At 34.0% G+C, this 24145-nt stretch overlaps 4 protein-coding genes across 6 annotated transcripts; all 4 read right to left on the bottom strand.

The window, feature by feature from the left end:
* Nucleotides 1–3182: 3182 nt before the first annotated feature.
* LOC106304714 lies at nucleotides 3183–3761 on the bottom strand. Its single transcript, XM_013741110.1, has one exon. The coding sequence runs from the start codon at nucleotides 3699–3701 to the stop codon at nucleotides 3291–3293; it is 411 nt and encodes a 136-aa protein (XP_013596564.1). The 5' UTR covers nucleotides 3702–3761; the 3' UTR covers nucleotides 3183–3290.
* Nucleotides 3762–13182: 9421 nt separating this feature from the next.
* LOC106302037 lies at nucleotides 13183–14028 on the bottom strand (the record flags this gene model as incomplete). Its single annotated transcript, XM_013738551.1, has 2 exons — nucleotides 13638–14028; nucleotides 13183–13547 (listed from the first exon to the last, which is right to left on the bottom strand). Coding segments are annotated over exons 1-2 (747 nt in total), but the record flags the coding sequence as incomplete, so codon positions are not given.
* A 272-nt stretch (nucleotides 14029–14300) lies between these two features.
* Nucleotides 14301–17995, bottom strand: LOC106302036 (glutathione S-transferase T3-like). Of its 3 annotated transcripts, XR_001262327.1 has the most exons (4): nucleotides 16626–17995; nucleotides 16461–16547; nucleotides 16262–16381; nucleotides 14301–14724 (listed from the first exon to the last, which is right to left on the bottom strand). XR_001262327.1 is itself a non-coding variant. In XM_013738550.1 (2 exons), exon 1 carries the CDS (start codon nucleotides 15891–15893, stop codon nucleotides 15162–15164), a length of 732 nt encoding a protein of 243 aa, XP_013594004.1. In that variant the 5' UTR covers nucleotides 15894–16248; the 3' UTR covers nucleotides 14301–14724; nucleotides 14939–15161. The 3 variants fall into 3 exon arrangements, 1 of the variants encoding a protein (XP_013594004.1); XR_001262328.1 differs by lacking the exon at nucleotides 16626–17995 and having other exon boundaries at nucleotides 16442–16462; XM_013738550.1 differs by lacking the exons at nucleotides 16262–16381; nucleotides 16461–16547; nucleotides 16626–17995 and adding an exon at nucleotides 14939–16248.
* Nucleotides 17996–18570: 575 nt separating this feature from the next.
* On the bottom strand, nucleotides 18571–21340 carry LOC106302709 (single-stranded DNA-binding protein WHY1, chloroplastic-like). The gene is made up of 4 exons (XM_013739165.1): nucleotides 21283–21340; nucleotides 19325–19585; nucleotides 18999–19099; nucleotides 18571–18908 (listed from the first exon to the last, which is right to left on the bottom strand). Exons 1-4 carry the CDS (start codon nucleotides 21338–21340, stop codon nucleotides 18648–18650), a joined length of 681 nt encoding a protein of 226 aa, XP_013594619.1. The 3' UTR covers nucleotides 18571–18647.
* Nucleotides 21341–24145: the final 2805 nt, after the last annotated feature.

Genomic DNA, 24145 nt, shown 5'->3' with positions numbered 1-24145 from the left:
TTAATTTTTTTTGTCAAAAGCTTCCTCATGGAGACTCGAGCATGCTCCTAGATCTTCTAACTTAAGAGCTCATATCATCGCTAAAAGTGTGACTAGAGAGGATATATGAAAATTACTATTGCATCAAGCTTCTCTTATTGGCTTAAAGATCTCTCTTTCAATGAATTATACCACTTGTGGTTTCCTGTATGATTTCTGTTGGTCCTTTTCTCTTTGTATCTTTGAACCTTTGTGGTTGCTCACATTATAATATATATTCTTCAAATGAAAAAGGATTTATTAGAACCGGGGTCTTCAAATTGTTTTTTCAATAGTTTAATAATTTGTGTTGTCTGCGTTATGTCTATATCCAATTTTGTTGGAACAATGTCTAACATATTTTATTTCACTAAATGAATAATAGCGTTATGTTCAATGTCGTTCCGAGATATTTAAAGTCCAATACAAAACTAAAAATTGAGATATTGAATAACATATAAAATTAAATTGTTATGAAAATTAAAATCAAACGCATATCAAAACTATATTCTATATAAATAATTTTGTTCTTTCTCTTCTCATGATGCCACCTCATCAAGAGAAGTTGTCTAACTAAAATTTTAACATCTAAACATAAGTTTATACAAATTATTAATTAATCCATATTTATCATCCTCTTAATTTTCAAACCAAATTTATGCATAACAAACTTAATAACCCATGAATCATTAATCAATAGTTTATTTTCTATCCAAAAAAAAATTGACATCAATCTAAAATTTTTATTGAACAACACATAATCTAATCTAAAATATACACTTTTGAAATAAAAAAGGTTATAAGAATGAAAAGAGAAAAATACTTATGATATTCTCTCTTTTTTCACATTTTACTAACCCAAACCAATGAAAAAATGAATATGACAGATTTATGTTTTAACTTTTGGTTACGAAACTCAAGCTCAAAAAAGTAACAAAAAATCTTGGAAAGTAATAACCAAATACTAATATATAATTTATTTTTTAAAACAAAAATCAGCTTGGAGGAAAAATGTAACACATAGTACAATAAAACTTTAATGATAAGTTTGTTGAAAATTTAGTTAGTGATTAATAACTTAGTTAAAATAGATAATATGATCTAGTAATACATAAATTTGAAGAATAAATATAAAAGTTTCGTAAGAATAAAAATAAGAAAAATCTATTTAAGAAAATAGCTTTTCAGATTTTTTTTTTAATTCAGGCTAACAAAAAAATAATATAAAGTGAAATTTCAAGTGAAAGTTTTTCTTCATTTGGCCAACAAACTTAAACTTCGTAAAACAGAAAATTTTTGATGAAAAAACCGATAACAAATAATTAATAAGAATCATGAATATATAATTTTTAAATAGTTAGTAAAACAAAAATACAATGTAAACCAAATAAAAAATTATAATTTTGAAAAATCATATTATAACCCAACAATACATAATATAGAAATACTAAAACTTAAAAAATATATAGGAAACTTTTATAAAAATAAAATATATGATAATCCATTCATTTTTTCACGGTTCATCAAATCAAGATCAACAAAAAATAAAAATTAATGAATTTAGCGGATTTCCCTTTAAATCACTAAACTCAATTTAACTGAAATTAATAAGATATTGATACAAAACCGCATAATATATAAATTTACTTTCAAGTAAGATAAAAACATACTTAATTAAGATAAATTTTGTGGTTGAAGCACAAACTTCTTCTAGTAATAAATAACTTGAAAATAAATTCCAAAATTTTTAGATTCAACTTTTCTTCAATCTTTTTGCTCTACTAACTTTTTGTGAAGGTGTATTTCTACAAACAGACCTAATCCAAAAATTATTTACTGTTTAGTTGGTTTATTATTATCATCTTTCTATTCATTTTATTAAAATAATATAAAAGGAATGTTTGAGATTTATTATGTGATTGAGATAGACCCTACTATCTATTTAATTTATTTTAAGACATTAACAACAATAAAAATAAAAAAAACTTCAAAATTTATAAAATATAAGCCCTAAAATATCAGTCAAAATTGTAGGTCTTATATTCTATAATAACAATATAGAATAGGGCATACAATTGTTTTGTAAACAATAATTTTTTTTGTGAAATTTAATCATATTTTACAGTAAATATTTTTTAAATAACTAAATAAATAAGATTATTTGCATTCTCAGACGGTTATTGCTATATGGTTTGAAATTAACCAAAATTTGAAACAAAATAGTTATAATAACACTTACTAAAAACATCTTCCACTCATTTCTACATTTCATTTTACTAAAAACATCTTCCACTCTTAAAATTAGAAGAACTCTATTATAAAACCATAGAATGAAATAAAATTCATATCACTAATAAAATTATTCTATTTTAGAAGAAAATGTAAAAGTGAGTTGAGGATGATCGAAAATGTTTATAAGCGTCACTGCAAAGGTTATAATGATTTAATTAGTATTATTCATTTTTTTGTCGGCTACACATTTTCTTAGACCAAGTTGTGGTCAGATGAGTCGTTCCTCTGTAGGTCATTTCTATGTTCTATCTAACCATGTCTGAACTTTATGGATTTAATTGATTATAAATCTAAAATTTCGGAGTTTATATCTAAGCAATCTACTTAAGTTTTTTGGTTCTATCTTAAAAACCATTGTGAAAAATAAGCTTAAAAGTTCAAATATAATAATCTTGTACATGAAACAATGTAGTCAGTAAAAAAGAATTTGGGTGCAAATATCTGTTGTGAATAAGTCAGAAAAAAGTGTGTGGATAAAGAACATGGCTGGATGCATGTGCCGTCGGCTTATAGTCATGTTCATCTATATATATATCCACGAGACCCTCGTATTGCAAAAGGATGTCTACTGAAAATTTTGATAATGCCAAGAACTTAATTATTAATCTCCCTATGCTTTTTTCAGTAAGAAAATTAAACATCGATTTTTTGTATACAGTAAAACTATATTCCAACTTCTGCAGAGATTTTCATAGTACATTTATATTACACAACCAATCCAATTTCATCAGCGTAAAATTATAGCTGGTGAACACTGGATTTCAATCTTTGCAAAGAAATGTTAAATCATCCTAACATTTTCTTTTGCTTTCTTTATTAAATTTGAGAACAATCAAATTAAGAAATTAAATAAATAAACAAGGAAATAAATGTTCTTTTTGACGTTTTCCTTTTGACTTTCAATAAACTAACAATCATACAAGACCGCTGATTTCTTCCGCTAAAAGGAGGCGAAAATTTGATAAATCCGATTAACCAATTTAGGCTTCCAAAAAACCGGTTAACCTGAGAACCGAATTACGAACCCGGCTCAGATCCCGTCCTTTGAGAGTCCTTCCGTTACCTGTACAAACGGAAAACGCCATTTGACAACCTTCCATCCTCCGTCCAACTATCAGATGCGGCGGAACCATGATCCTTCCTCCGTCATCGGAATATTCCTCATCATCCGTGTACCTTTGCACCACATTACCCGGTATATTCACCGGTAGCGAAGTCGAGAATGCCGCTGGTGAAGGTAACGGCGCCGTTTTGCTCCGTCTCGGTTTGTTTTTGGAGTTTTCTCGGAAACCAACGGGCCGGTTTTCTTTCTCGTTCATGTCGTCACGCCGGCGAGTCCGGAAGAAACTGTCGGAGAAAATGATATCAAATTCGTCGAATTCTTCTGACATTCCAAGAATGACAAGAACTTTTAGGTTGTGTAATAAGAAACAATGTTTTAGTTTTTCTTTGGTAAGGTGAGATTAGATTAAGTTAGATAACAGTAAGAAGAAGGGTTTATATAGAGGAAGAAGAAGAAGAAGCGAGGAAACGTAATGAGTACTCAAGTTTGCTTGTCTTGATGCGATGATGTCATCGTAATGGCATTGGTGCGGACCCCGCTTTACTTTCTATATCTATTCATTATAATCTATATGAAAAACACTACGCTATAAATTATTGTTATTTCGTTTAATTTTCTGATCATTGAATCCTTCTTCTTCATATGTTTTCTAGCGTACTAGGTGTTCTACTGTACCACCATGTCAAGAAATAAAAAAAATTAAACGTTAAATTATGTTTGATTTATTAACTTTTATATTTTATTATTTGCTTCCAATATTTAAATTAAATTTTAATATAATTATATGTAAAAAGTAAAATAAAATAAATATTTTTATTTAAATTTATATTAAAATATATATATGTATACATTTAAAATTATAACCTTAGAAATATTTTTAATCTATTTCTTCTGGTTAAAATAAATTAAATCAATTTCTATAAAATTAAGAGAAAACTTTGTTAGGTATATGACTATCAAAACGTAAAAGAAATAATAATTTTAAAATTTGTAAATATTAAAAACAAACTAATAGCATTGAAATTAGAATTTTTTTTTAAATTCATAAACTTAGGAAGAATCGTTTTAGTAATAAAAATTACATAATTATAAAAATATAGTTAAATGTTTCAAAAATTGTAAGATATTATTATATTTCTACTACTTTTGTATTATTTATTGTTATATTAATGATATCAATGATTTATTTATTTATTGTAAGAAATTTATATATAAATTAACATTAAATATAAATGTAAATGCCACAATTAGTTTCAAACAATGTCATTATAGTTAGTATGTCATGTAATCATTTTTCTTTCAAAATCATTGTGGGGATGACAAATAGCAAATCACTTGTCAAATAATGCCTAAGCAAAATGTGTTATATTCTTGTGTGTGTTTTTACTCGTGTGTTCTATTCTTGTATGTGTTTTCACACCAAGCAAGCCGACTTATAGGCTTGAGAGAGAGACCGGTTATATGTCTATGTTCTTAAGATTATAGGCCTTAGAGACGAAGTTATTCTAGGTCAACTCTGGGTAAACAAATGCGTGTGTCTATCTTTTATGTTCTTTCCGTGTTCTTCTTCTGATCTTCATAATTCTACAAACTTATACTTTATAACTTACGTCGGCGAGTTTGTCAGAGAGTGTGTCAGCGAGTTTGTGTGTTTGATTCTGGTTTTAGGTCAAATTATCTTGCCATTATGTGGTTGTTATTTCAACAAAGTGGTATCAAAGCTAGGTTGGTGTTGATCTCAATGGCGAATGCAATAATTGAAAAGGAGCGGTTTGATGGGAAGGGAGACTTCTCATTGTGGAAGAAGAGGTTGCTAGCACATATGTATGTCCTTGATTTAAAGGATGTATCAGAAGAGTCTATGTCACCTGTTGTCTCAGGGATTCAGAAGAATGAAGACAAAGATTACAGGGAGCGGTTGGTGAAAGAGGAAGCTGAAAGGCTTGAAAGATCATCGAAGGCATTGAATATTATCATTCTCAGTGTGAGATCATGTCTTAAAGAAGATCGAGTTGTGTACTTCAGCGGCTTCTTCATGGTCTACACTGGAGAGGTTATATTTTTTCCAGGACTCTACCGGATATAATTGATTTGCAAATTCTATATTTTCAAGATGGTTGATACTCTGAGTATGGATGAGAATATCGATGACTTCTTGAAGATTGTGACTTACCTGTCAAGCATGAATGTAGCTGTGTCAGAGGAGGTGCAAGCAATTTTGTTGTTGAATTCTCTATCTTGATAGTTGGACTCTCTCAAAGAAACGCTTAAGTACGGCAAGGATACTTTGTCGTTGGAAGAGGTGATGAGTTCTACCAAGTCTAAAGATCAAGAGCCTCTAGGTTTTCACATGATGGTGAATGATATTATGCTAGAGGCAAGTCTGGGAAAAAAAATCTTGTGAGGAATGATAAGGTCGGTTCTAGATCAAGCTCATGGTTTAGAATTACCTGCTGGTTCTGCAAGAAGCAGGGGCACACCAGGAATGACTATTATGTTAGAAAGAAGAAATATGGAGAAGAAGCTGAAGCAGCGATTTTGATAGATCATGATTCAGAGGGTGATGCACTATTGGAAACATATGAGTGACATCATGATAAGCGGGTGATTAATTCTGGATGTTCTTACAACATGATGTGTAGGAGAGGTTATTTTCACATGTTTCAAGAGCTGACTTCGCGACAAGTACTTCTTGGTAATGATTGCGCGGTAGGAGAGCAAAGGATTGGTATAATCAACAAAGATTATGGAGGTTTGGTCAAAACACTAACAAATGTCAAGTATATTCCAGAACTAAGAAAGAACTTGATATCTACTGGAACCTTGGGTGTATTAGGCTTTAAGTATAGTGGTGGACATGGAAAGACCAGGTTTTACAAGCATGGAAAACAAGTTCTCCAGGAAACCTTTTCTGGGTCATTGTACCTATTAGATCGAGAAAACTGTATCATGTGAAATAAATAACACTAGCAGAAATAAACCATCTATGGATGAGACAGTATTATGACATAGACGTCTTTTGCACATGAGTATGAAGAAGGACGGTTAGAGTTTTGGAGTTTGGAGTTTTGGAGGACGGTTAGAGTTTTGGAGTTCTGTGAGAGTTTCGGGAAGCATGATACTTGTGAAGCTCTCAGGTATGGACATGTTGTTTTATGTGATGGATCTCTAAATGTAACTTCAAGTCTGGTGTGTAAGGTACCCTCAAGGTGAACATGTGAATGGTGCTATGTGGTCTTTGTGTCGAAAATCTTCTTAACAAATGTGGAGTTAAGCGGCTTGTTATGTTGGTACAAACGGCGGTGCAAGATGGGTGTCAGGTTTCGCTCGAAGGTTGAAGAATAACTGGTTTATGTGGTACTTGGTTTAGGAGGGTGGTTATAAGAAGTGTATCCACACACACACACATATATATATATATATATATATATATATATATATATATATATTATCGATGATTACACTACGTCAGGACCATAAGTTGAGACTTTAGGCATAACTGTTGACATGAAAGCTGATATAGCTGTTGACGCAAATGTTGAACAAGTTGAAAGTCTTGAAGAAAATCAGATAAGAATGGACAGAGTATGAAGAATAATAGTGCCACATGTACGGTACTCTGAGTTCGAGGATATATCAGAGTTTTGCGCTATATATAGCTGATGATGTATCTGCTTAAGAACCTCAAGACTACCATTAAGAGATGAGCAGCCAAGGAAACGTTCAATAGGATGAAGCATGTGGTAAAGAGATGACTTCACTAGATAAAAACCAAACCTGAAAAACTTGTGAAAAGGTCGGATAGACTGCAAATGGATGTTTAAACTGAAGTCTGGTATACCTGGTGTCGAGAAGCCTAGATTCAAGGCTTGATTAGTTGCAAAAAAAAAAACTCTCAGAGAGGGTATTGATTATCAAAATGTGTTTTCACCCATCATGAAACATGTCTACAAGGTTTCTGCTGTCAGTTACAGTAAACCTTGACTTTGAGCAATTGGGTGTAAACCAATGTTTTTCATGGAGTATTTGAAGAAGAGTTTTACATGAAGGAAAAAAGGATTTCAGCTTAATTTAAAGGAAGATCACGTGTCTCTACTTCAAAGGAGGAGTGTGTCAACACCTGTTGGTGTACACTTTGGATGGTATGCCGTAGATGATGATGAAGCAGAGACAAGAATATAGGATATTCCATGTATGAGGTGTGATATGGCAAATGTATTGGGGTTGTTAACATGTTTATGAGTAAGCTTGGGATGGTTCATTGGACTGCGATTATGGGTATTGAGATACTCATGGGAACACAAGATCATAGACTATGCTTCATAGAAGAATGAAGTGTTTAAGGTTGAAAGAATTTTGTGATTCATATCTTTTGCTCCTGGTTTTTGGACAAAATATTGTTGATCTCGGATTATGTTTTCATGGCTGGTGGTAATACAATCAGCTGGACATCAAGACTACAGTTTGTAGTGACTCTGTCAACAACTAAAGCAGAGTGTATGACGCTGGTTGAAGTTGTCATAGAAAGAATGTTGTTAAGGGGCTTAGCAGAAGAGCTTGAATTTAAGCAAGACACGGTGAAGATATCGTGTGACTCTCAATGGACATATATCTTAAAGGATATTGTGTCTAACAAAGAATAATGTGGATCATGAGAAGACTAAGCACATCAGTAGAAAGGTACACTTCATTAGGGATATCGCTCAAGGTGATGCAAGTGTGAAGACATTATGTACTTCAAGGAATCTTGGTCATATTGTAACAAAGTTGGTTCCTGTCAAGAAGTATAAGGAAGCTGTAAATTTACTTGGGATGGCCGAGAGCATGGTGTCGTCGGGGGAAGCATGAGTTTGCTTAACCTAAGTAGTGGATCGTGTATGATGTCATCATTGTTAGAATATGTTGAGATTAATCGAGGACTACGTCAGAGACTGTGTCAAGGAATCCGTCAGAGACTGTGTCAAGGAATCCGTCAGAGACTTCGTCAGGATTTGGTGATGGAAATCAAACAAGATCGCATAACTTAAACCAAGACAAGGACGCCATATTAGCAAAATGAAATGTCACTTTCATGGTATTATGGAAGCTTATATGATCCTGAAAATATTACTTTTATGGAGTTATGGAAGTTGCAAGTATTTTGGAAATATTCCTAATGGGTTTATGGAAATGAGCTAATGCCTTAATCCAACTAGGTTAATGTAATAGACTCCTTCTATATAAAAGGAACTCGTGTGTGTTTTCACACCAAATAAGCCGAATTTTAGGCTTGAGAGATAGAGAGAGAGGTTATATATGTCTTGTTCTTAAGATTATAGTGGATTACTTCTTTGTCAGACCCCAGAGATGTAGCCATTCTAGGTGAACTCTGGGAAAATATTTTTTTGTGCATATCTTCTATGTTCTTTCCTCGTTCTTCTTCTGATTCCATAATTTTACAAACTTATATTTTCTAACCTACGTTGGCGAATTTGGTAGAGAGTGTGTCAACGATTTTGTGCCTTTGAATCTGGTTTTAGGTCAAACTATCATGCCATTGTGTAGTTGTTATTTCAACAAAGTGGTATCAGAGACAGGTTGGTGTTGATATCATTGGCGAATGAAAGAATTGAGGTGGAGCTATCGGGGATGAATTAGTTTTTATCGGGTCCAGTCTATTTGGATTGTTTTTCGGTTCTAGTTTTCTGGGTAGAGAAATTTTAAACCCAACCAAGTACTTGTAAATTTTTGTTTTAGATTATATATTTTTGGGTCTATTTCGGTTCTAATTTGCGAATTTGAGTAAAGTGCCTAGGTCACACAGTGCTCTTAAATGGAGCTCTTCATGTGTATTAAAATTTTCATATGTATCCACACACATTATTGCAATTAAACAAAACTTTCTTACATGATTAGTTTTGTAAGCTATGTATTGATGCGTCAAGAATAAACTCTATCGTACCGCTGATAAAAAATTCTCTCACCAATAATAACAAACCCACAAAATTTGTTATTAATATAACATCACATGCATGTATATGGGAAAACCATTGTTAATTTTATGTGGTTTTGCAACTAAAATTTGATTGCAATCTTTCTCAAGAAATTAACTACAAAAATTATATTGAAATTAGTTATAACGATCTAAAAGACATCTGATGTGATCTTGGGCTGATTTATGAAGTTTTGAACATGGAAAATAATCAAAAATCAACCCATGATGTTAGGTAACATGTCCAACCCATTTTTATGAAGTTACAAGCCCAAGAAGAATCAAAATCAAGTGGTTTCTTTGCTGTCCAAGGAAAGTGACGAAAATCACGAACTAAATTGCATGGAAAGCTTCTCTCTCCTGCATGCAAGGATTGCTTGTTCCAAGAACATTCTCTCTCCTCCATGCACTATTTTGTGATTTCCTATGTATTAATTATCTAGTTTTCTCAACAAGATTAGTTTCCTATAAATAAGTTGTAATCTCTATTGAAATAAGATAAGCTTTGAGTGATTATTTTTGGAACCTTGAGAGTGATTCTCACTTTTCTTTCAATGGTGTGTAATATCCATTGATCTTTTCGATCCGTCTTGGTGCGTCATATCCAAGGGATCAAACCGATTCGTCCTGGTGCGTCATATCCAGGGAATCATCCTCATTGTCGTCTATGTGCATCATATCCTAGAGCATTGAGTTGGAATATCGAAGGCCTTCCGCATCCTTCGTGCGACCATTCACTCCACATCCCTTGTCTTTGAAGCTTTACGGTTTCATAGCAGCAAGGTTTATCCCCTTTACCAACTTAGAGTGCCGACTCCTCGGGAGGTTTTCATCAACATCAGAACTAAAGTTGAACAAAAGGAAAAAAAAATAATAAACCGGTTCATTTTACAAAGTAAAAGAACTATAATGTTGTCTGGAACAGTGTGGTCATGTGGTACAAGAGCGAAGATGAGAGGCTAATACATTTTAAGTTTGATACACTTATTGTTCTAAACTAAGTCACATTGTTCCTGAACATCTATATAGATATGAACTCATACTTACAGTCCATTTGCGTATCCGAAAAGAAAATCTATCCGTGGAATACACCTTTTTAAAAAAAAATTAGTTTGAGTCATTCTATAGGTTTGAGATACTTCGAGATCATATAAACAAGTGATAATATCTCTATGTTTTTTGTTCGCGCTTACACTTCAATACATGAGCAGTCAGAAAATCCTCGTATACGAGAGACGTAACACTAGTTTATAACTGCGTGTGGAATAACCTCTACCTACCACAGTCACCAATCTGTTTTCTTCTAGTAATTTTTAAGGCTTGTTTAAACCTTTTTTACAAATTATATAGGGTAGAAGAAAATGACAAAATATATCCTAAAACTGACAAAAGAGTTTTGGGCATTGGAAGTGTGTAACGTGTTGTGTGCATTTACGGTATTGTAGGCCGCGTCAATGAAAACTTTCAATGGATAGATCTATCTTGAACATTGATAAAAAGTTTGTGAACCAAACACGTGTTATGATGAGTGATGACCTCATCTCGAACAGAAACGGATCTCGGAATTTTTATATGCTTCGATTGACGGGACTCTCTGTGATTCTGTGTACTTGCATTCTCTTTCGTGGCTACATTATCCTAATTAAAATATGTTTTAGAGCAACGGTGTGTTCGATTCTTCTTATTCGTGGATTTTATGACGATTACAGAATACACATTAAAATAAGTTTTGTGTTTAGAATAACTTTGCTGATACTCTTTTTTTTGAACGGCAATTTTTTTTTTTTGCCAACTATAATTATATTAAACAGAGAATATAGGAACATACAAGCCCAAGACAAGACCATTTAAAAACAAACAAGCACATACGTCATATATATATAAGTTCAGAGGCCCAAACAATGACCCACTTAAAACCCAAAAAAACAGAGGAAAAAATGGTGACATGCCAAGTCAACGTGTTCACCGCACAAGAACGGAGCGACACGTGTTGGAAGCACTTTACCGTCTTCACTGACCAAGACGTCGCCGGAACTAAACGGCAATCTCCGGAACCTACCGGGAAACAGGCTCACTAACAACGCACCCACCAACTTCAACGCCAATTCTTTCCTCGCTTGATTTCTATTCCATGGAGAGAATCAATCGACCAATTCGAGAATTCGAGATCTCATTCATCATCCTAAGCCATAAACACGAAGAGAAGAACTTTAAGAAAATGTAGTTAAGAAAATGTAGGAATCGCAAGAAAAAACACTAAGTTATTTCGACGGTGACGCGAGAGGTTGACTGTAACTAGTTACCAATTTAAGGAATATCATCGATGAATGGAATTAAAAAAAATGGAACTTAGATGAATGAAATAAAAAAAGTTATAGCTTTTTTAATCATGAATGTTTTATAAACATTCCATTTTTTTCAAGACATTCCATAAGGAATCATTAGAATGAGTTTATTTTTTGTTCCATTCAAATGGTAAAAAAAAATTAAAATCTGTAGGAATAAGCCATTCCAAACAATTTCATTCCAAAACCTTGTAATCCAGTTGCACCCGTTATATTTTTTGAACGGCAATTCATTAAACTAACTTTGCTGATAATCTTAACCCGATATGTATTAGCCCGATTTTGTTTTAACACTTTGGCATGTGAGCATGGACGGTTCTGGACACACTGATTAAATTACTATTAGATTTGGTTCTCAAATTTTAAAAAGTTATTATACAATGGATCACCTGGTTTTTAGTTGTTCAAAAAAAAAAAAAGAGGATCACATGGTTTTTAAATTGCCAATTTAAAAAAGATAATTTGAATATGTTTATGATCCTATAAATTCATGGTCCTGCATGTAAATTTGTGTCGGTTGTGTTTGAAGCCAAAGAATATACCAGAATAAAGTATTTATATACGGATATTCTAGAAAATATGGAGAAATTATGATAAAAATGTCAATTTCAAAGTTTAAATTGTTAGTCAAAAAGGTTCAGTGTTTAAAGTGCGAGAATGTGACACTCTCATGGTTTAAAATGTGATTTTCTCTATATATATATAATTTTCTTTTGTAAATGTGAGCCTATCATATTTTCTTACTTTTTTGTTAATGATATTTTAACAAAAGTTAATATAAATTTATATAATCAGATAAGCGTGCACTTATATTCTTTTGTTAAGACTTAAGAGTAAGTAAGCATGTATTTAATTATAAATTGAGAAATGGTAAGTAATTTCGTTCAATAAGTCTTCGAATCACAAATTAGATACGAGAAGTTGACGTTTTTCTATTAATATGATCACATACGTGTGCATATGTATATGCATGCATGTATGTATATTAGTGTTGTTAGTAATGTAACTTAGAGTATGATTATCCCATGATCCATGTATAATAGTTTAATTATATTTAAGTGGGGTTAAGAGCTCTAATTAAGAAATTCTCATTTTGAGCGGTCCAATGGGAGTTTCTTAATTAGGGATCTTTAAAAAAAATTTTTTTTTAGATAAAATTTATTTATTAAATAAAATATATTAAAAGATAATATTTAAAACATTGATATTAAAAAACATAAAAATAAAGCTTAGTACAATAATTAAGAGTAATTTGAAAGAAACATTCGAACTCAGTTGTTGTCTTCATCACGTCCAAACTTACTCCATAAATGTTCAACCAAATCAGCTTTGAGTTGTTGATGCATTTGTCTATCACGAATTCTAGTTCGAACACCCATCATATTGGCGATATTTGAAGGGATATCTGTAGAATACGTGAGATCGACATGTGAAGTTCTGGTGTCTTCTCCTTCTTGGAACTCTGAAACATCAAGATGAGTGTATCCATCTCGTTCGTCTTCTACTATCATATTATGGAGTATGATACATGCTCTCATAATCCTCTCAATTTTGGCTTTATCCCAAAAAAGTGCTGGATTTTTAACAATGGCAAATCGAGCTTGCAAGACTCCAAAAGCACGCTCGACATCTTTTCGGACAGCTTCTTGATGTTGAGCAAACAAAGTCGCTTTCAGACCTTGTGGTATTGGAATAGATTGGATAAAAGTTGTCCATTTCGGATAAATACCATCGGTGAGATAGTAAGCCAAATGATACTCTCTTCCATTGACAGAGAAAGTAACTTGCAGAGCTTGACCTTTTATTATGTCATCAAAAACAGGTGAGCGATCAAGAACATTGATATCATTTAAGGTACCTGGAGGTCCAAAAAACGCATGTCATATCCATAAATCATACGAAGCAACCGCCTCTATTGTGGGGTTACCCGAACAACGTGAATATTGACCTTTCCAAGCGGTGGGACAATTCTTCCACTCCCAATGCATACAATCGATGCTCCCTATCATCCCGGGAAAGCCACGATGCTCACCAATATAAAGTAGACGTTGAAGATCAGTCGGTGTTGGTCTTCTTAGGTACTCATCGCCGAATAAATATATTATTCCTTCTAAAAAATGTTCCACACATAACCGAACTGTCGTTGCACCGAGTCGAAGATATTCGTCAACAACATCAGCCGCAGAACCATAGGAAAAGACACGAATGGCTGCCATACACTTCTGAAGTGGAGAGAGACTAAGCCTTCCGAGAGCATCTTTCTTTTGTCGGAAGTATTCAACTTCATTGGAAAGTTGATCAACAATACGCATGAACAATGACTTGTTCATTCTAAATCGTCGTCTGAATAGATTTTCAGGATATGTTGGAGTTTCACTGAAATAATCATTCCACAAACGTCGATCGCCTTCTTCACGATTTTTTTTCGATGTGAACTCGTTTTTTTCTTTTTGTTCTTTCGTCTTCTTGATCACCATAATTAATAGCCAAATTTTCGAATGTTTGATCAAAATATTGATCAACATATTGATCAAAATATTCATCAAAACTTTGACCATCTACTCCCTCAAAATTGTTACTAGAAGAAGATGCCATATGTGTGATCAAAATTTAAAATGTGTTTTGATTTTTTTTTTTTGAAACGAGTGTATTTGGCGAATGAGATGATTAAGTAGAAGATATGATGATGAGAAAGAGTGTTTTGGCAAAGGAGATGATCAAGTAGAAGATGACGAAAAAGAGTGTTTTGCGAATGAGACTTTGATATATTTAGAAAAGGAGAGAAGTAAACTTGCGAATTTTGTATACAAAACTTGTGACTTATATAGAAAAGGAGAGAAGTAAAGCACTCTCGTGACAAACATACCAAAGACCCGTGACAAACTTGACACACTCTTGACTAATACAGACATACAGACTCGTGACAAACTTGTGACTAATACAGACATACAAACATACACACCCGTGACTTCTCTTGCTTCTTCTGACTTCAATAAGAATCTTGTGGCTTGCTTCATATCACAACTTCTGTTTCTCTGCACACGGAAACATTGAAACATCAACACAGAAACATTGAAACATATGAAACAACGACCAAACATTAAACAAAACATCAACAACGACCACACATATCACTTAAACATTGAAACATTGAAACATTGAAACATTGAAACATCAACACAGAAACATGAAAACACATACAATATGCAAACTTGCGCTACACGAAAGACACAGAGAAAAAACACATACAATTTAAACATGCGACAGACACACTAATCACCCAACATCTCTGTGATTAGCTTCTGCTTAAGCGCTTCTTCATATTCCGAGAGTGGCTCTGTTTTTGAAATGAGATTGCCTAGAAGTCCCATCTTCGAGAGTCTCTCTTTCAGTGCCATGTCTTTCTCTTTGATAGCCATGTCTTTCTCTTTGATAGACACCATGTTTTGAAACTGAGTGACACCCTGCTGATCTACCATTGGTCTCTTACCACATGCTCCTTTCGATGCCTTAACACCAGGAGGACGTGCGGTAGGGTGATCAGCTCGATTCGTGGTTGCTTCAGAGCAAGCTGATTGCGCTCCATCCTCACACCTCCTCCTCTTACCGCCTGATGATTGTGGTCCATCAATCTTAGTACTCGCAAGCGCACACCATTTCTGGTCATTTTCAGCTCCTCCCAAGCATGGTGAAGGTTGAATTTCATCTTATGGTCGTTGTAGAAGATTTGGTGTGCCAGTTTAACAACATCACTCTCACTCTGACCACTTGTTTTCTGCCTTGTTGCAGCCGCATAAGCTCCACAGAACTTGCAAACAAGATCGTTCACCTTTTGCCACCTTTGTTTACACTGAATAGGCTCTCGTTCTTCACCTCTTGCCACCTGTGGACTAGCTGCAAAGTAATTGGCAATGCGCTTCTCATTGCTTACTACCGGATCATTGCTGGTGTTTAACCAGGCGCTAATGAGCACTAAATCATCAGAGACAGACCATTTCTTTCTTTCTTTCTTCTCTGTAGGTGAGTCTTCACAGAAGCTTGCAGTTTCAGATGGTTGTGAACTGAACATAGGGATTTGTGAACTGAGAACTCCACCGTGTGAAAAACTCTCATAAGAAGAGGGTACAGGAAGGCCACTGTCTTGTTGACTGTTCAACAGGTCAGTGAAATTGGAAGGCCGAGTATATGGATTCGTAGAATCCATATCTTAGAATGCCAGAGAAGAGAGAAAGAAGAAGAAGAAGAAGAAGAAGAAGAAGAAGAAGAGGCTGTGTTAGAGATGATAAAAACGAGAGAAGGGGTTTAATAGATGAGAAGAGAAGAAAGATCGTGTTAGATGTGGGTCTTGTAATGGCTTTACTCTTTGAGTTGAGTTGAGATGAGAAGACAAGTATCTAACTTATTCATTACCTAACCACATAGTCCTAACCACAACCATTCATCACAACAATTCATCACAATTCACAAGCATTCATCACACTCTCTAACCACAACCTAACAAGCATTTATTAACCTTAACAAGTATTTATCAACTTTATTACAGAACTGAAAATACAGAGACAAAGCATTTACCAGTTTGAAGAGATCGTGAGCGATAGCTGAGAGACACACGGATCAGACGGAGAAGCTCTCAATGTCCTCGTTTGACACTTTCAACTCTTTACGCAGTTCTGGTATAAGACTGTCCTTTTCCTGAACAAGATACATACATAAAAATAGATTAGCCGTAAACTAACTTAAGAAGAAGAACACCTGAGATTCATTGAAGTACCTGAGATTCATTGAAGTACCCAACTAACTAATGATAGATATGTATGCTTCCTGCTCAATCTGAGAAAGTGCACAACTTGCGTAAACCCTAATTTCACAAGAACCAAAGATAATAAGAACAAGGAAGGTGTTTCATTCTAATACAATGTTAGGGAAGGGAACTAACTGCTGCTATCAAACGTTTCGTAGTCCATCACGAAGCTTTCATCCCCAATTCTTCAGAGAGTAGTTTCAGAGATGAAAATAGAATCAAGAGAAAGCACACACCTATCGAGTTCAAGAGGAAGGAGTCGCCGTGAGGAACGAGAGAGTCGTCTTCGTTTGTGCATGCTCTCGATCGGTCTTCTGACGGATAACTCGAGAGAAGACGGAGGAGAAGCGGTGAGGAGAGCGCAAATCGTCCTCTGTGGTGGCTTCCGATCAATCTTCTGACGGAGAAAACGGAGACGTCGACGGGACCGACGGAGTCGTCGTCTTTCGTCGGTTTCGATCTTCTCTTTCTCGTCTCTCGGAGAAAACAAGAATGAAACGAAAATGCAAAAAACCAAGAAAGAGAGAGAAAAGAAATGGAAAAAAAAAGATAAATTGTGGTGCTGCCACGTGTTTGAAAAACCACCATAAAACCGATTCCCAAAACCCTCCAGTAAGGATCGGTAATCTTGGTTTTTCTTTTCTTTGGATTTAATTAATTCAACAATTAACACTAAGAAACCCTTTAGGTTCTGCGATAAACATGGTCTTACTGTATAGATATTGTAAAGTCAATGTTGTGCTGGCTGCATGACGAGCCCCAGTTATATTTAATAAATAGTTACTTGCTTGAAGTTATATGGTTAACAATACGTACGTGAAAGTCAAACCGCGCTAAATAACACGAAATTCCTAAGTATACTTGTACTTAAGTTTGTGACAGAAAACGAAAATTTATGCAATTGTCCAATGATTGATGTTTATTCTAAGGTTTTTAGATCTTTAGTTACTGCTATTAAGCAACGTAAGTATTAGATAATCCAATAAAAGATTAAAAGATGCTTATTAATCACTTCAATTCAACTTTAATGATGACAAATTGTCATTGACAATACAGTTAAATCCCTACTGCGCTTGGGTAATGCTTAATTCGCCTGCTGCTAATTAACCTTTTTTTGTTTGTTCTTATTGTAAATTATAAAAAATATATGTCTACACATCGGATATGTTAAATTTTGTTAGCTAATTACTTGTTTACGTATGTAAAATATCATATGAAGCAAAGTAGTAATGGAGAAAGAACATAAAAAACCCAGGTTATAAACATGTCTAATAGTTTTTTTATAAAATATAGTTTTTTTTATAAAGGGTTTTCATAAAAAAATAGAGTTGAATATATATATTTATTGTCTTTCGTATTGATAGAATTTGAATACTACAGGCATGGTATATACACCATGAACTTATAAGCATCATTATCCTAAAGACCCGTTAAGGGTCTCCCAATTAATTTTTAATACTATTTAAATAGTAAATTTGGTTAAGAGACTTAGTTAAGAACTTTCAATTTTTATGTCCTCCATTGCAAGTCTCTTATTTAAGGGTTCTTAAAAAAAAAAAATATGGTAAAACAACACATCAATGAGAATAAGCTTTGGTATATCTTCGCATCTTCAAATCTTAAGACAAGTTATAGAAAGTGATTCTCTAGTTCGCAAGCTAGTTTTTATAGTTAAATTGGCATAGAGTGATTACATGACATGGTAGCCAAAGAAAAATGTATAAGAAGACCGCACCTGTCTCAGAAGGAAGCAAACGAGCAGTCCAGCATTCAATCTCCTTGACACCAACATCAGAACGAGGGCTAATAACGCCGCACTTGCAAGTCCCTGTCTTCATGTAATACAGGAAATTAAGTGCACCCTGCAACAGTTTATCTGGATTAGCTCACAAATTCAAATACAAACACAGCAGTGTGGATTCTAATCAACGGTTTGGAGGTACCACCTCTATTCTGGATACCCTGCAAGAACTCAGCTTTACATTCGGTTGTTGAGAAGCTTATTTGGCCATTACACTGTCTGCTGGGTGATGGAACCTGCATCTCTCTCCAAAACCAAAACAGCAAGAGCAACATGCAATCCACAAAACTGTTTTTGACATTTCCACTGATTCTCTTAAGTTTTACAATTGCACAAATATCAAACTCTCTCTTTTCTTAACAACCCACATATAAAGTTGGTAGCTTTGACATAAGGGAATAAACACCAAAGCTAACTAAGAAACCGAACAAAGCTCCTGCTATCACTTCAACTTCAGTATGTCCTATTGATTCTTTCAACGGAAGATACACTTCCTCACTGATCTCATCTGACTCCACAGTCTCACCTTTCTTGCTCCAATCGTATTGCCTTACACCAGCTGCAGGAGCAAACTGAAGCAGTAGAAAACCATCTTTGGATAACTTGAAAGCTCCAGACTGCAAATACGTAAACAGAGACAAATCAGAATCTGCGCAAATAAGAGGAGAGAGGCTCTGTGATCTTTTGGGATAGAGATAGAGACTAACGTCTAAAGACGCAAACTCAGGTGTTTTTGGCTCCACCGTCAACGCAGCTTTCCCTTTGGATATTGAATGTCCCACATAAAACCTAGCAGGCCCTCCTTCACCTAATATCAAATCAAAACCAAGAAAACAAATAAACATAAACATTTCACACACGAGCTCCATTTCTAAAGATTTAACAGTATCCTTTTGGAATCAAGCTTCGAAATTTCGAGATTTAAAGCAAGCTAAAACCCTAAAGTAGTAAACTTTGAGAGTACCCTTTTGGAATCAAGCTTCCAAATTTCGAAACTTTAAGCAAAGCGTTTTAAACTTTGAGACGAACTCACCGTTCTGTGAAGAAGAAGACGAGTCACCGAACCTCTGCTTCTCGAAGTAATCCGTCTGACGGGACTTCACCGAGAGATTCACCGTCCTCACCGGTTTCGAAGCTAGTCCATGTCGTTTCACGGCGAGACCGCCGCCGGCGACGAGTACTGAAGAAGACGAAGAGAGCAAGCGAGAGCTAGAGAAACAGAGAGCATTGCCGTTATGAGACACAAAGCTCTGTTTTAGAGAGGAGATCTCCAATGCTTGATTAGGATACGTCTCTTAGGTTAATACCTATTTTTTTTTTTAATTATTAATTATCTTAAGAACCTAGTTAGGAGCTTAAGTATATTCGATTAACAACAAAAATAACCCTAACAGCTACATATTGTCATTTGTTAATGGGCTTCGAGCCCATAATTCCTATAAGGTGTTTCATTAACTCTCGAGAAATTTTGGAGCACGATTGTATATTTGCCCTAAGAGTTTTTCAACGAGTCTCGCAACACCAAAATAATTAAAGTAAAGAGAAAAAATGTAAAAAGTGAAGAAGATTTCTTCTCTAAATAGTTTTACTTATTTTATATTCAAATTTTATTTACTTGATAAAATTATGGTCAAATCTCCAAAATAGCACATTTCTAAGTTTATATCACAAAAATAGCACTCAAAAACTAAAATGACCAAAATAGCACATTTCTAAGTTTATCCTTTGAAAATTTTAATTTTTTTATTTTTCAAAATTTAAAATCCTATCCCCAAAACCTCATTTCTCAACTCTAAACCCTAAACCCTAAACTCTAAACCCTAAACCCTAAACCATAAACCCTAAACCCTAAACTCTAAACCCTAAACTCTAAACCCTAAACCCTAAATTCTAAACTCTAAAATCTAAACCCTAAACCCTAAACCCTAAATCCTAAACCCTACCCTTTAACTCTAAACCCTAAGTTTGTGACTTTTGATAAAATATTAAGGGCTATTTTTGTGACTTTTGACCTTGAGTGCTAGTTTGAGAACAAAAACTTGATTTAGTGCTATTTTTATCTTTTTCTCTAAAATTATAGTAATTAAATCATTGAGATATCCACTTGATAAACTCTAGCACTAAATGATGTTCTTAATATCCTAAGTCGGTTATGAAGATATATACGTTGTATGACTGCTGTAAAAATTAGTCTCTAAGATACGCAATTTGATCAATTAGATAAATTTATGAATTTTATATTCATACATACGTGCTTACATAACATAACATCATTACACAAAAATACCAAACTAATGTGACTAAACATATACTATATCTCATTCATGTGTAAAATCATAAATGCTATTGTTGTTAGATTGTAGACTACAATCCATAGCCACTTTTTTTCATTTGTAGTCATATCATCCATGTAGCCACTTGTTGTAGAGAATGTGACGAGAATAGAAGATGTGAATAATATTGTATTGACTCTCATGAGAGTAATGGTCAGAGTTACATATATATTTATATTAGAGATGTTTCCTAAACTAGATAGATACAAATATATATAAGTATTTTATATAATAAATATACAATATTAACAATAATGTTTATGATCTTCCTTGATCCTTCTATACGCTCCCTCAATCTCAAGGTGGTAATGGAGTTGTAGCGGAATTAGCTGCTTGAGATTAATGGAGTTGTAGCGGAATTAGCTGCTTGAGATTAATGGAGTTGTAGCGGAATTAGCTGCTTGAGATTAATGGAGTTGTAGCGGAATTAGCTGCTTGAGATTAATGGAGTTGTAGCGGAATTAGCTGCTTGAGATTAATGGAGTTGTAGCGGAATTAGCTGCTTGAGATTAACTCAGTAATCATGCCATTATAGTATTTGGATACGCAGGAGAAGACGGTGGTGTTGGTTGTGAGGAGGTGAATGGACAGAGATGATAATGATGTGCCTCCTTTGGTGGTTGTGTTCTCGTTGACTATGTGTAGCGTAAACACTTACGTGAGGGAGTGTTGCTTGAATGATGATAGGAAGCACTTTGGCTTGGTAACAAAACCATTTTTTTTTTACGTTTTTTTTTAATACCTAAAAAATATAGAACAAAAAAAACGTTTCTTTTCTTTTTCAAAAAGAAAAATAGATTCAGGAGTCTTCGGAGACATGAATAATAAGAAGCTCCATGGCTTTAAGAAAAACAAAACAAGAAGCATTAAGCTTTGATTTTGGAAGTGAAGCCACAACGGCTTAAGAATTATAAAGATAAAAATGAGGCATGAATATAAAGAAGCACTAGGCTTGGATTCAGAGGTCGATGGTAGACTTGAATAACAAAAAACTCAATGGCTTAGATTCAGAGGTTCACATGAACATGAATGGTGGAAGCATATATATAGCTTAACAGAAAATATAATATTTGTATCAATCTAGTTTACGAAACATCTCTAATATAAATATATATGTAACTCTAACCATTATTTTCATGAGAGTCAATACAATATTATTCACATCTTCTACTCTCATCACATTCTCAACATGGTATCAGAACCCGATCCATGCAGTCTAATTCGATCCATTATCGATCCAGCCCAAATTCGGCCCATCGATCCAGCCCAAATTCGGCCCATCGATCATTGCCCGAACATTCTGAGATTAACGCTCAAAGAGCCATCATCTCGAGGGGACGTATTAGGGATAAATGTCTCACATCGGATATTGGAAGGGATCCTTAGTAATATATAAGATGGATGGGCCACTCCACTTATTACAATTAGTTTTAGGTTGGAAGCCCGTCTAACTTAACACTTGTGACTATCAGTGCAACCCATCTACTTTAAAACGTATGTTCTTTAAACGAGTTGGAAAAAAAAATCAGTCCATTAATTCACCAGTTAATAAATAGTTTGAGTTGAGATAAGTTGCTATTCAATAACTTATAATTTTTTTTTATGAAAAAGTAATAAAAATTTAGTGAAAATATATAATACAATTTAAGTTTGATGAAAAATTTAGTCTCTATATTTTTAAATGTTAGACAAAAATATACTCCATCTGATAAAGTTGCCATCGACGACGTACGATCGTATCTGTTTTGATTTCATCATTTCCGAACTATTTTCAATTTAATTACGGCTGAGTAGAGCATTTCCTAAATTTCGTAACCAATTTACGTTACTAATCAACCTTAGACTTACAACTGAACTATTATATCATTCGTATGTCCAATCAAATCTATAAATGTAGATGTTTTTTTGTAAAAATAAATAAGTACATTGTCCCGACATAACACTATGGTCTGTAATTGTATTTTTTCTATTAGAAGCAGTCAATTTTCGAATGATAGATGATGAGTCCCAGTGATTTATTACAAAACCAACATTTTCTTGGATCAATAATGTCCCTCTCGAATCGGTTCGACCTTGTCTTTAAAGTGAAGGTAAAGTACGCAAATTCTATTATAGTTTGCTTAACTTCTTCTCAAGTTTTGATGGTATAGAACAATATAACATGAGCTAGATTACATAAAAGTGCTACGCAATTTCTTACAATATTGTATATTTAACCAAAATAATTTGTCATTAACCTAATGATCTCTGTCGTATAGCTGCCATACGATTGATAATTTTTTTTCTCAAGACAAAAGATATTAATTCACATAAATTCATCAAATATAACAAACTATTAAACTAGCGAAGTAAAACAAATATATTTGCAGATAAACATGGACCGTCAACTCCTTGATAGATTTTAAAGCAGGAGCACGTTCCTCACTAGTCACTAACCCAGTTTTTACTCTCTTTTTTGGGGTGGGGGCTGCCCTACAACTATATAAACTCCCAACTAACTTTCATTTATTGCAGTTGCAACTGCTTAAACAAAATGGCATTAAGAACCAATTAATCTCAACCATTGATTCCCTATAGTAAGACCAGTTTGGGTGCTAGCACATCGTGAAATCGACAGTGAACGCCAATTGTAAGTAACTGTAAATAGGGATAGCACTAACTAATTATGAATCAATTACTATAGTTTTATTGGCAAATAAAATAATATTTGAGTAGTAGAACTGGCTAATCAAAGTTAAATCTGCGAGTCTGTGATGACTAGGTTTTCATATAGGATAGATGAAATGTAGAACTAAAATCTCTCACAAGATCGTTTTAACATGGAATCATGCATTCATGTACACATGGCCGAGTATAGGCAAAGCCTCATGAAATATTAGCTCTGGCCCCAAATTTTTTTTTTTTTATAGAGATAATAAATAGACTTCCAAATTACGAGAGAGAAAAAAATCTCAATTAAAGTTTTTAAAATGTTTATAACCTTTCTTCAAAAAAAAAAAATGTTTATAACCTCTGTGAACATAGCTTGGGCTTCGGCAAGACAGATGGGCCAGAAGCAATGCTGATGTGACTTGGGCCAAGAACACGCATGTCCACTCCAGCTGAAATACCTAGTCACATATAAACATAACGTGAGTATGTTGATTAGGTTAAGCCGTACAATACAAGAAGGTTGTTACATAGCAGACAACAACAAGTATTCAGATCAAGGCGAAGTGCAAGGGGAAGGAGACAACAATACAAGATCAATAGCTTAGGACTAAGTCTAGTTGATCTAAGGAGTTTGTTGTATTCTCTTGTGAAGAGTATTTGATACTTGTGTAACAACTTATCTAGAACACTACTTTGGTGTTTCTAGAGTCTCTTTGATCTAGTGAAGTTTGGGAGCAGAAGTTCTCCCACGAGACGTACCGTGCCGAGGGCCGGGAACTCGTTAAATTGACTGTGTCATTGCTTTCAGTTTAAAACCTAGATCTAAGACTAACTTGGAACCTAAGTAACCTAAGCTAAATTCTCTTACA

The sequence above is a fragment of the Brassica oleracea genome, chromosome C7 (assembly GCF_000695525.1).
Source record: "Brassica oleracea var. oleracea cultivar TO1000 chromosome C7, BOL, whole genome shotgun sequence".
NCBI classification, from domain to species: Eukaryota; Viridiplantae; Streptophyta; class Magnoliopsida; order Brassicales; family Brassicaceae; genus Brassica; species Brassica oleracea.
Note: the sequence above shows the minus strand (reverse complement) of the source record. Positions and strands in the feature narration are given on the sequence as shown.